Source organism: Pelodiscus sinensis, chromosome 9, assembly GCF_052426305.1.
Source record: "Pelodiscus sinensis isolate ZL-2025 chromosome 9, ASM5242630v1, whole genome shotgun sequence".
Classification (NCBI taxonomy): domain Eukaryota; kingdom Metazoa; phylum Chordata; order Testudines; family Trionychidae; genus Pelodiscus; species Pelodiscus sinensis.
Window position 1 is genome coordinate 57621885 of NC_143060.1, and position 13370 is coordinate 57635254.

General features: G+C 40.0%; 1 protein-coding gene across 6 annotated transcripts in view; it reads right to left on the minus strand.

Moving 5' to 3' along the window:
* The window catches only part of SWT1 (SWT1 RNA endoribonuclease homolog), an 88971-nt gene that overhangs the window by 24742 nt on the left and 50859 nt on the right, over positions 1-13370 (minus strand). For all 6 annotated transcript variants that reach the window (XM_075936759.2, XM_075936758.2, XM_075936756.2 and 3 more), the window contains 4 exons: positions 12901-13039; positions 10333-10478; positions 7863-8071; positions 6370-6501 (listed from right to left, as the gene is read on the minus strand). In XM_075936759.2, coding sequence (XP_075792874.2) covers positions 6370-6501; positions 7863-8071; positions 10333-10478; positions 12901-13039 — 626 coding nt within the window. The remainder of the gene's footprint in view (positions 1-6369; positions 6502-7862; positions 8072-10332; positions 10479-12900; positions 13040-13370) is intronic.

Consider the following 13370-nt stretch of genomic DNA (forward strand, 5'->3'; position numbering starts at 1 on the left):
GCGGAGCACCCGGCAGGACCCGCGCCGCTTCCAGCTGATCTGGAAGCGGCCGCGGGTCCGGCCCCCGGTGCTCCGCCGCTTTGCTCCCATCTCCCTGGTCTGCTGGCTCTGCCAGCAGACCAGGGAGACGGGGAGCAGCTTTTCTCGCCCCGGAGAAGGCGGACGGCGGGACCAGGCGTCCCGCTGCTCTAGTTCTCCGGGGCGAGAAATCCCCGTTCGTAACTGCAGATCCGACATAAGTCGGATCCGCGTAACTCGGGGACTGCCTGTAGTTCATTAGAAGTTTAGTAGAACTATCCGGAGGTTAAGCTTCCAAGAACTTGGCTCACCACTGCCAGAGTACCAGACAAAGAGATGTGCCTGGATGAAGCCAAATCTGAGATCCATTCTTTATGGTTCTGCATCTATTACAGATTGATTTATCTGGTTTTAGAGGTTCTATTTATTATTAGACTTAAGATATTTTGAAACTTTAATCTATTCACTACATTCCTGAAATTAACTAACAATACATTTGAACATTAATTATTTAAGAACCCTAGCTGACCAGAGCTAACAAAGCAGTTCTTTCCATCTGCGGCTTCAGATGTGGGCGGCTGAGCAAGTACTCCTTACAAAATGCTGAAGAGTTTTGGGAGTTGAGGGGAAAGGACTCATTGATCTTTCATTAAAACAAAGCATAAGTATTGAGAATATTATTCCACACCTGCCCCAAAGCTAAAAAAGATTTTCTCCCAAATGAACAAGGACTGGACAGATTTCCACAGGGGAGGTATTTTCAGATGACAGAGAGCTCCTTATTTGACCACATGCCTATTTTGAGGAAGCATAGGCCATTTTTTCCCCTCTGAAAAGACCAGAGCAATTCCTCAAGCACTAAGCATTCCTTTGCTTTTTTGTAGCTAAGTTTCCAGAAAAGTCTGACATTCCTTCAGCATTTACTTTAGTGTCAGGCAGAAAAATTTGTATTAAAAATGCAGAAATACCAAAGATCCAAGAAATAAGGTTGACACATAAAATATTTTCTGTATATTTTAAGTCATACTGGAGAAACATATATTCAGTCTGGAATAAATAAGATTGTTAGAGTTGGAAAAATACCGACTGACACTTTCCAAAACAAGGTATTAATATTCATCTTGTTTTTTTTACAAGTGTTAAGAGTATAGAAAAGAGATTAACTACTGAGCTGCTGGTCTAACAGATAAGGATGTTGACTCAAACAGAATAAACCAGTTATCCTGGAACAGTCTAAACAGAGAGGCTATGAACAAATTTGACATTACATTAAAAGATATTTATTACTGTTCAAGAGAAGAACTGCTAACTGAAATTAACAAGCAGAAAGTTAAACCAATTTTTGTACATCTGCAAAAGCTCTAAACAATTTCAAATTGAATTAATTACTCAGTGTTCAGCTTGAGTGTCCCTACTAGCAGAACAACACATATTTCTTGATTAGCAAGGCATTTTGGAAGGGATGAGGTTTACCCTCTATCTCAAATTCTCTGCGTTGAGGCAGTCCAGTTAGCATCCAGACTTTTGCAGAATACAACTGCTTCATGCCAGTGATCATACTCAATATCCTAAATTGTTCATAATGAGTTTGTCAACACTGGATTATCTTCTGCACCTGTTTTTTAAATAAATGATTCTATAGTAGGATTTTTTTTGTCCATTACAAATGAACCTTTTATATGCATCTGGTGAAGTTAAAGTCATACCTACTACAGACTGTCTTTCAGGATCAGTGTCTAGCATCTTGCAAGATGTTAAATAATTGAAAGTCATTAGTGATTTTAAAGTGCCGAAGACCAGAAGAATCCTGTTTATGACAAATTCTTGCTAAAGAAATGCATAATACTGCTAAGATGTTTCTAACAAGACTGAAACTATCAAAAATTTAAATGCTACAATATGTGCAAGTCTCCACACCCCCCTCCAAAAAAACCCCACCAATCAAACTAAACCAAACCCACAGCTGAAGGTTCAGCCTCTCTCTGATTGAGCTTTCCCTTAACTGTCTAGAACCCAAAGTTCTAGTCTGGTCCATTTTTAAATAAAACCTATTAGCCACTAAATTAGGTCTATATTTTTAATACTTAAGGGACATAATGCTTACCATCAAGAAAAGTTGCCGGTAACTATCCACAGTATGGAGAAAGACACCTAGAAATGTTTCTAGTATTGGTCTTAGATTTCTCCCTCAGACTTGCATGCACAGTTACACACACTTACTTCAGAAATTCTTGCTAGAAAATGAAGAGATTCTCTCTTCATATGTACTCCTTAAACATCATTGCACGGTGACTCCCTTTTGACAACAAAAATTACTACACTACCCATGAAGATGAGAAGTGGGAGGGACTCAGGCTTCAGCCCCAGGAAGTGAAGCCAAAGCTTCAGTAAATCAAACGCCATCACTGATTACACCATCAAAGCAGGTTTGTGATCTATGTTAGGGTACTCACACACAGTTTGAAAATACCTGTATTATTACACAAGCTTTAATTACATGATCACATACATAATTACAAGTTTCACTTTTTTCCCAAACTTTTTGTTAAGTGAACTTTCTAATTAAAGAAAACATGCATGTGTCACACAAGTAAATGTGGTTTTAATAACCAAGTATTTAGTTAAATATTGTGTGAAATTACTGTAGCCACTTGAAAGCTATTTATAAAGAATTGAAATTACACCTTCATGCATTTTTCCATAAGAATGGGCTGCTTGATTTTTGGTTTGAAGTTTAGAAGTCAGTTGAGTTTTCAATTTACTTTTACTAGTAGACACTTCGGTCTCTTTTTCACATGATCTAATTTGGACAATTTTTCTTACAAATTTCAACAGGCACAAAAGTATTTTTTTCTGAGAGAGGCTATTTCTTCATACTGTATGAAATAATTCCGGTTTTATTGACTGTCTTTGCCCAGATGCTCTCCTTCTTGTAAGTATTCCATTATTTTACCTACTAATCCAAAATGCAACAAGTTTGAATCTAACTTTTTTGAAAAATAAAAAGGACTAAAGAAAATAATGTTAATTTAATCTATATTTTTTATGTTCACACACTTTGCATAGAAAGCACATACCAAGCAGTACGCCCCCCCAAAGTTCAGACTTTTTGTTTTGATATTAAATATTGTGGTCACTAGGAGCTGATGAGTTTTGGGTATTTGGGGAGGGGCGAGGGAGTAATTCAGGAACCTTTGACTGATTTAAATACCTGTAATCAATGTGAAAAACAGAAGAAGCCTGAAATTTACAGGGCATAATTTAAATTTGGAGCTGCAGTTTTCTCTGTCCCTGAATTCTTTTCTCCACAGCGCCCCCTACTGCAAGTTTGCAAATAAACATCACAAAGGCTGCTAGTCATTGCTAAATAGAGCCTTTTATGTGATCTCTGGTCTACAAAGCTCCTTAGAATTTAAACACACAATACTAAAACTTTCCTCTTTTACACAAAAGTGGAATTCATAGAGGTTTTTTATGTAAATAGAGTTCTTTAAAGTAGGGATCTCAAACTAACGGTCCACACATTTTCACAATTTGGCCCGGGAGTCCCTGAGGCTGGCTGGCAGGGGAGAATGCGTCCGTCCCTGTCCCCCAAGCCCCGTCCCATCTTCTCCCCTCATTGCACCCCTTCCTCCAAGCTCCCTCCTCCAAAGGATGTGGCTTTAGAGATTACCAGGTGGGGGGCCTGGTGTTGGGCCCTTTACACTCACCACAGTGAGTGCAGGGGAGGAGGCTTGGGGGAAGGGGTGCAATGAAGGGAAGCGGAAGGGATGGGAACGGGAAAGGGCAGGGCTTGGGGATGGACATGCTCCCTCAAGCCACATGGACTCCTGGACCAGATTAAGAAAATGCTTGGGCTGTAGATGGTCTAAAGCTTATTATATTCAGAAGTAACCACAGGCAAGAGGCCTGTAACCTGAGCCCTGCTGCCGAAGACTGAAGACCTCACTGGCTTCAGCCTGAGGTGCCAGCAAGCCTAAATAAGCCCTGGAAAAGCCTTTAAAATGGAGCCATGACCCACTTTGAGTCCAACCCACAATTTGAGAGCTACTGCCTTTGAAGACTTCTTTTCTAGCTTTCTTGCTTTGTGAACAGTCTTTATTATCTCAGGATATGTCCACACTGCATTCCTTTCGAGAGAAGAATGCAAATGCAGCCAAGTGAAATTGTAAATTAAGCGCGGATTTGAATTTCCCACGCTTCATTTGCATAATCACGTTTGAAATAACCATTAAACCTCATTTTTTTAGGAGTAAGGGTTATTTCGAAAGAAGGGTTTTTTTTTCAAAATAACCACGTCTACACAGCGTTTTTATTTTGAAATAGCGGCTGGATGCGATTATGTAAATGAATCTCAGGAAATTCAAATCTGCACTTCCTTTGCAATTTCGCTGGGAGGCATTTGCATTCCTCTCTCAAAAGAGGAGTGCAGTGTAGACATACCCTCATAGATGAAAATACCACACTCAGACTACTCGAGCAAAGCCATAACATTTTTCAAATATGCATTTTTATTCCTTTTGTGGTCTTAAAAACAAAAGGCTCGATCCTGCCACCGTTTACTAATCCCATACCTACAGTCCAACTGATTTTACTAGCATCAAAACCAAACATAGGTGTTGTGGATACCGCTGTAACAGCTGCATAATAAATTTGCTAGAGCAATGGTTCCCGACCTTGTTTGTACTGGAGACCAGCAAACCCATTCATAAACTTTTGGTGGACCGGTAACATTTTATCTGCATATTTGTATATTCATTATGCAAATAACAAATATGCAAATAAATGTTACCTGTCTACCAAAAGCCTCGGCCCACCAGAGCCCCCATGCCAGCCCTGAACCCTAGAGTTCCCCACCCCTCTACTACCCCCCAGTGTCAGCCACTGACCTCAGAATTCCCTGACCCAGCCCCCCCCAGTGCCAGCCCTCCATCCCAAACACCTCAGTGCCTGCCCCCTCGCCCCTTACAGTCCCCCACCACCAGACCCCCCAGTGCTAGTCTCCTGTCTCCAGAGCCCCCCTGCACCCAAACCTCCCAGAGACCCCCCCAGTGCCATCCTCCAGTCCCCAATATTAGCCCCGTCCCCAGAACCCATCAGTACCAACCCTGCCCCTATACTCCCCCACTACTAGCCTTGCCCGCCAGAGTCTCCCAGTGCAAGCTCCCCCAATACCCTAGTGCCCCCCGGTGTCAGCCCCCCACCTCTTAGAGCCCTCTACCCCCAAAACCTTCCAGTACTAGCCTCGCTCCTGGAGCTTCCAGTACCTGCCCTCCTCTCTTCACCTAGTCCTCTGCTGCCTCTCAGGTCGTGGCTGCATTAAGGCTGCCATGCCGGGCTCCATGTGGCCCTCCTGCCACGGAGCAAAGTGCTCTTCTGTATCCAGGAAGAGACTCCACCCCTGTCCAGCACTGATTGGCTGAGAGGTGGAGCAGGACTCGCCTCTCCCAACAGCTGCGGCGGGAGGGGAGGCGCTGGGCAGTGTATCCGAGCCCCAGTCCCCAGAGTCACTGCGGCCCAATGGCCAGAGGTCCACGGCCTAGCAGCAGGCTGTGGCCTGACAGTTGGGAACCGCTGAGCTAGAGTAGTCCTTGTATTTCCAGCCTACGCTGGAAGTCTGCACTGATTTCAGTAACTGATGTAGCTGTAATGGTACAACCCCAAGGGAAGACAAGCACAGCCACAATTTGTGCCACCAGAGCATATCCACGTTTGAAACTAGGGCTCCACCAACGCCAACTTCAGTTTATCTGGTCTATATTCAGGGTTTCTATTAGTGTGGCCATCAATTCCTGGAATACAAGGCCCAAAATTATGAGGGAGTGGGAGAGGGAGAATTGGTTCAAGAGATCCAAAAGGTTAATCATTTAAATATCTGTAACAACTCTGTTCTGTTTTGTTGACTGAGAAACACTTTGCAAAAAAAGTACAGGCACTAATCTCGGAATTAGTAAAGAAGTAGGGTTGCCAGGTGTCTGGTACAGACTGGTATTTGCGCCTTCTGTCCAGTAAAAAATTCAGAAAATACAGGACATCTAAAATGTCCAGTGTTTTCGGTTTTTCCCGCGGCCCAGCTCGGGTGCCCAACAGAAGGCCGCTTGGTATATTGTGGCGCAGCTTGCATTGGCTGGGGCACAGGGAGGGGGGAGCAGCCCGGGAATTAAAGGGGCCGCGGCAGCATTTTGGTCTGTCTTTTTTTTTTCTCAACTGAATTTTTTCCTGGCATTTTTGGGGGTGGGGGATTTGGTATTTTTTATGAAACCATCTGACAACCCTATAAAGGAGAGGTATCTGGTATGTTGCAGTTTAGCCTTAAAAAAGTTATGTACTCCAGTTTGCTTAAATACTTACCTTCTAATTCCTGCAAGAATATTATTCACAACTGCCATCAGTTTCTGTAGACCTAAGAAAGCTTCTTCAAGTGAAGATACCTTTGTAGTCGTGGTAATTTTATCATGATCCAATTTCTGGAAAATGTCAATACTAATTCAAAGGCAAAAACAAGAGAAAACATTCCATCAGAAGAGGCCACACTTAAAGCAGACTTTTTGCCTCATCATGGGAAAATAGAACAAACATCATTCCATAAATATTATATTTTGACTACCATAGAGAAACACACACACTGAGTCCAAGGTCAAATACAAATGTAAGCTACCTCTGTGTTGTCCACCACACGCACGCTATAAGTAGAAAGTTTTTATTTTACTTGTATACCTCCGATATAGTGATTAAATAGGTAACAGACGCTACCAATTCAGTTGTTGAAGTTAAAAGTGTAGATTCCCTATCTCATTTTTATTACTTTAATAAAAAATGTCATATTGACATAGCGTTCCAGCAGGGGCTTTCAAAACACCTTACAAAATAATTAAGAGGAACATTCTGGTGCATATGGAAGAGATTCTGGAGTGGTTATGTAAACTGCTCACTGAAGTTCTAGTTTTTAAACAAAGAAGCTACTCTCACTATTTAATTTATAGTGATAGAAATGTAGCCGTGTTAGTCTGGTGTAGCTGAAACAAGTACTACATAGTCCTGTTTTTTATTTAATTTATAAATATTAATCAATTGCTGTATGGCTGAGACCTTAATAGTCAAGAATTAGTCCTTAACACATTTTGTAGAGATGGATTATAAGAAACTGTAATATAACTAAAATAAACCCTCAAACCCAAAATCCTACCCTTCCATAAATAAGAACACTTGACAATTTTTAATTTTTCTAAAAATTGTAATATATCTTTCCTTAGAATGTGCAGCACTTTTGCATACAAGCATAGCCTTGTACTGATTACTAAAACTTGGAGGCAAATTTTCACATGGATCTCAAAATGCAATGCCAAAATGTGCAGATACATCAATTTTTTATTTGTGCAGCTGGAGCACCAGATTCCAGATGTCAATTTTTATACATCTTGTAAAATTCAACCATTATTACAGTTCTTTTTAACCTGCAGAGACCAAGAAGTTAGTGAGATATAAAGGAAGACTGTCATTTTTATAAATGATAATAATTAAGCCAAAAAAAGGGAAGGGAAAAAGGCTCATGTATGAGTTTAAACAAATCTTTATTAGGGATTAGGAATGAAATCTTCCTGGAGAGCAGACTACCTGCACATAAACCTACTGCCTCTTACTCTGAAGCATCTAGTGCTGGCTACTTTCAGAGACAGTGCACTCAGCTAGATGGACCATGGTTCTACAAACACTAATAGTACAGCCTTAAAGGGGAAGGAGGACAATTTCTAAAAGTAGTTTGTGTTTCGGGGGAGGCAGAAAGAATGACAGGGAGAGACACCAAACACACACACAACAATCAATAGTAATACAGCACTTTGTACCTGTACAGGTTTATTGTATTCCAAATGCTTTCAAGGACAGACCAGATTTCCTGATGTCTTTTATCTTGGGTCAGCTGAGTGTCTGACAATGACTTGCCTTCCTCACAAGTTTGCAGATGCACTGTCACATTTTCCATTTTTAAACCTGCAGTGTCTTCTGAATGAGCTGTGAGGGTTTCTGATGATTTTTGTCCATTGTTTGACTGAACCTAATGAAACAGACAGTATTGGAAAACTATAGAAAAACTACATTTTAGGCAAGCAATGGGATTTTTTAAAATCCTTATATGGCTTCCATCACCATAATATCCGAGAGCTTCACAATCTAGTGTATATTTGAGAGAGTGAATCTGTTTAAGAACTCCCCCTAAATGGTAAGAGCTAGGAGCACCACATTTGGTATGCAGCTTCCTCTTATCATAACCTAAAGCAAAGTCAGGGTTTGGTTGTGCCAGGACAATGGGATGTGCCTGGAATTAATTCGACTGTTTCTAATCAAGTGGATAGGGAGGGGTTGGCTAGAAGTGGCAGCTATGCTGTCAAATGGCCACAGGGAGGTGGCACAGGGAACAGAGTGGCTAGTTCCCTGTGCCACCTCCCTGTGGCCTTTTGACAGGGCTCTGATTGTTACTGGCCACCATACCCTGTGGGGGTAGTGAGCTAGCCAGTGCAACCAGCCCTGGGGAGCAGCTGCTTAGCCAGGTGGGTGGTGACCCCCCCAACCCAAATCAATCCCGACCTGAGGCCTCCCACACACCCAGCCTCCTGCCCTGACTCCTTTACCTTGCACATTTCTTCCCTGAGTCCCTCACCCTGACTTCTACATCTCTCACCCCCCCAATCTCCTGCCCTGACTCCTGTACCCACCATACCCTGCCCTGAGCACCCCTACACCTCCCAACCCCCTTCTCCTGATGCCTATACCCCCCAACTCCTGACCTGAGCTAGGGATATTAAATATAGGTTAATGAAGTACTTGACTAGTTGATGGGTTTTCCATCGACTAGTCAGTTAGTTGATAAGGGAGGGAGCCACAGCCGGGTTAGCTCCAGGCCCTAGGAGCTAACGCCACTCTGCCTTTTAAATGCATTAAGAGCCCGCATACCCCAGATCACTAAAATACACTTAATACTAAACATAGCTGAATCTTTCTTTGATGAGTCAGAAGGCATTTCAGGATCTTGCAGTGCCTCTGGGTCATCATTCATCACAGTGTAGGTGTAGGAGATTAGGCTGAAACTGTAATCTAAAAGCTGCTTTTTTGAATAAATACCTGTCTTCAACTTGCTTACTTGTCTTCTGCCTCTTTTGTATAAAACTAGAGTGCAGAATATGCAATTGCTGGGAAGTATACAAGTGCCAGTTATTCTGAATGTTTGTATTGGGAGGTATTAGACATACTGGTTAACTGAGCACCAGATGATAGAGCTTTTTCTGTACTAGACTAGAAGGTCAAGAAAAAACCCTCTTACATCGATTCTATTTAATGAGCTTGAAATTTCTATAATGTCAATCATACCTAACTAGTGTCTAATGATTTATTCATATATGGAGCATACTAAAAATAAGGACTGAGGAAAAATTAACTGCTGAAGAGAACTTAGGTAATGAAATATGTATCTGACAGGGAAAACAAAACAGCTCAGGCAGCATCTTGATGACTACCTTTCAATCCAATAGCAAAACAGATATAAGGATTCAAGAAAAAAACTGCTCATGCTGTAAAAAATGTACAAAAACCCAAATTTACTACTTCTACAGCTTTTTTGTTTTGTTAAAAACCTTTTCTCTGCTGTGGCTCATACACTACCTTTCATCCTTAATAGCTCCAAAGTAAGAATTTCCGGAGCTTTTAACTGGGCAGTCCAATCACTAAGTAAAATGTGCTACTTTTCTGCTTTCACAAAACTCTATTTTTGCAAAGGGTAGGGGAAATAAGGTGTATAAGATTTCTAAAGTGCACAAAGGAGAAATTCCACAATTTAATCACACTGAGTTGTCAAAAGAAGAAAGGCAGCTCAACAGACATTCACAAATCAAGTGAATCTTACAAGATCATTTTAAATCAGAGAATAAGATTTCATAAATCATCAATTCCAATCAATTTCAAATGCAGGATAACAGCTATTAACCACAGCAAGTTTAAGCTTTGTCAAAAGGCATCAGTATGCACTCACTTTTCAGTCATTCACTATATTTTTGAGAGTTAATAGAAGCAAACTTCTATAATAGATAGTTTTATAAACAAAAACCCTTTTTTTGTTGTGGGAGCGGGGTTATGTTTGGGATCTATCAATTATGACAATACCATGTTAATCTCATTCTATCACAGTCCACAATATTTTTTTGTCATCATAACCAAGAGTTAAAATACTCTTAGCAATTTGCAGTGTGAGTGACTGGTGATGCTAAAATTTCAATTACACCATAGTTTTAATGTAAAGACTATACACACTGACAGGCAGCTTACCTCTGTAAGCATCTGGAGCAGTTTAGTCACATGAGCAAAAGCCTGTGGAAGTGCACCATCATAGTCTGACCTTGAGCTGAAAGCATGCAATAGCTTTTTAGATTCCCGGAGCAGGATGATTGCTGTTACATGGTCAACTGTCTTCCCTGATATAAAAGCATTTAAGAAGAAACATGGGAAATCACTTTTAGAGAAGTAGGTTAGTTTAGTGTTCCAATGAATAAGCAGTAAAGGAAAAAGCTAATAGTTCCAAATTGAAACCAAATATAAATAAAAATATATGCAAAGTACTCCACCTAGGAAGGAACATCAGTTGTACACACACAAAATTGGAAATTACTGCCTAGGAAGGAGTAATATTTGAAGGAATCTAGGGGTCATAGTGGACCACAAGCTAAATGAGTCAATATTGTAACATTGTTGCAAAAAAGCAAACATCATTCTAAGATGTATTAACAGGAGTGTTAGCAGGACACAAGTAGTAATTCTTCTACTCTACTCTGCACTGATTAGGCCTCAATGGGAAAACTGTGTCCGATTCTGAGCGTCCCATTTCAGGAAAGTACAGAGAAGAGGAACAAACATGATTAAAGGTCTAGAAAATATGACCTATGAGGGAATATTGAAAAAAAATCTGTCTTGTTTAGTCTGGAAAAGAGAAAACCGAGAGGTGACATGAAAACAGCTTTCAAGTACCTAAAAGGTTGTTACAAGGAGGAGGACAAAAAATTATTCTCTGTAACTCCTGATAAGCCCTATTGCTTCTTGTCCTAAATTGCAGCAAGGGAAGTTTAGTTTGGACATTAGGAAAAACTTTCTGTCAGGGTGGTTAAGCACTCGAATAATTGTTTAGGAAGTATGTGGAATTTCAAATCATTGGAGATTTTTAAGAGCAGCTTAGACAAACACCTGTCAGGGATGGGCTAGAATCGATAATGCTTGGCCCTGTCATTAGTTCAGGGGACTCTATTATCAATATCAGTTCTGTCATTTTGAAAAGGTACTGTCACAATTATTGTAGGAATTAAATATTCTAGGATATCTATATGTATAAAAATAAGCATGCATTATTTATGTAAGATTATTATCAAACAAAAGAAGGATCTGAAAATCCCATTGACATAAAGGACATTAAGATCAGATGCTAATATCTTCTGAGGGTTTAATGTCTGTGGTCAAAGTCCAGTAGCCTAAAAAAGAAGCTTCAATGCTAGGACATCACTAAACCAAGTGTCTTCTAGAACCCTCACTCGGATGCACTTTATAAACTCTACTCAATTCAAGGGGCTGAAAGGTTGGGAGCACTTTATAAGTTTCCCTACATATAGAATTCTGGCTTGAATAAATCATAGAGATTTTTGCAATTTTGTTTTTTGTGGTAAAACAAGTGCCCAGATTGACAGAAGATTATCCTCATCAAATGTTGATCTGAAACAAACCTTGTGTGCCAATGTTAAAATATAAGAACAAAAATCTAGAACACTGCTATTTTATGGAAAAACAAAACACTTAAAGACTCATCGACATTGTTTATTTCAGCCAGCATATGAAATATCTCAGAAACACACCAGAAACATTAGATAAACAGTTTCAGGAAGAAACATTACAACAAAACACTACGTAAGGATAAGTCTTCATTTTGGATCAAATCACCTTCCATACAGGATCGGGAATAGACATGTTGTTGTCAGATAATCTGCTTGCAACCTGTCCTGGAACACCTTCTGGAAGACCATATCCCAGCATAGGAATGGCTACAAAGTACTAAATGGAAACCTCTGATAATCCATAAAAGCACTGACACTTTCATAACTCAGTTCAAGACTCATGCCTTTGTTTTTGCTTTCCATCTTCAGAGGCACAGCACACCTATATAAAGGCCTATAAGCTAATTAAGATGTCTATCACAAAGCTGGCAGATAGGTTACAAATAAAAAGAACAAATACTTAGGAAGCATTTGAGTACTCTCATGGCCAAAGCTACACAAGTTTCTTAAATATGTTGTGCCACTTCTGGTAGCAGATATATGAAGGTGTAAAACTTAAAGCAAACCCGTGATTGCTTTCAGTAGTGCCTGTCCATATTTGCTCGATTTGTTAAACAGGAAGGGAGCAGCAGGCAATTAAATATTTTGATGAAGGCTGCCAAGCAGTCTTGAGACAGTTAGCTTTTTTGTAGCTTCTTTCGTAAATGGAAGTGAAACCAAGAGCCCTGGTCTGAACAGATTTAGGGTTATACAGTTTTTGCTTTTTGTCTTTACTAACAAGTGTTGTATCATGGATTTCTGAGTTACAAAATGCTTGTATGCAACAAACTGGAATTTTTACCACCCATTTTTGTGAAAGTCAAAAAGGAAAAATATTTCTCCAGGGTATTGTCTTCCTTGAACAACCCCCGTGACTCCCGTTATTCTTGAATCGAAAGGAGAAAAAAGCCTTTAAATATGTATCATACTTGTTTTTTCATAATACAAACTTAAGACTCCTGTGATTAGAGGGCTTGACCTCAATAAAGAGATTTATGTTTAAAATCTTATTACATAAAAAGGAGTCACATAGTACTCTTACCTTTACAAAGATGTTCATGAAGGCATTCAATGGTTGCAAGTAAATTTCTTGGCACAATATATCCAAATACAGCCATCCAGTGTTTTTTAAAGCACTGAAGTAAGCTTGCTAGGGTCCACGGGGGCTTCAGGTACAGTACCTCAAAGTGAAAATTTTAAAAATGTCACAACCATGCATCTTTATCAATGTAAATTTCTCATTTGCATTACTCTTTAATATCAATGTACATACTGAAGTAGGCATCCAAAGGATTCTCAGAAATGGAAAAAAACACCCGTTTTTTTAACGCAAATTATTGCATATCATATGACAAACCATCGCCTTGTTCAAATCAGTTTTACTGAAGTGGTGTCTCTTACACATGCACAGACTAGGGCTGTGGAATAATTGCAATTAACTCAAGTGACTAAAAAAAATTAACCATTTTTTTCAAAAATCAATTTATCACAGTTTTAATTACACTAATGTAA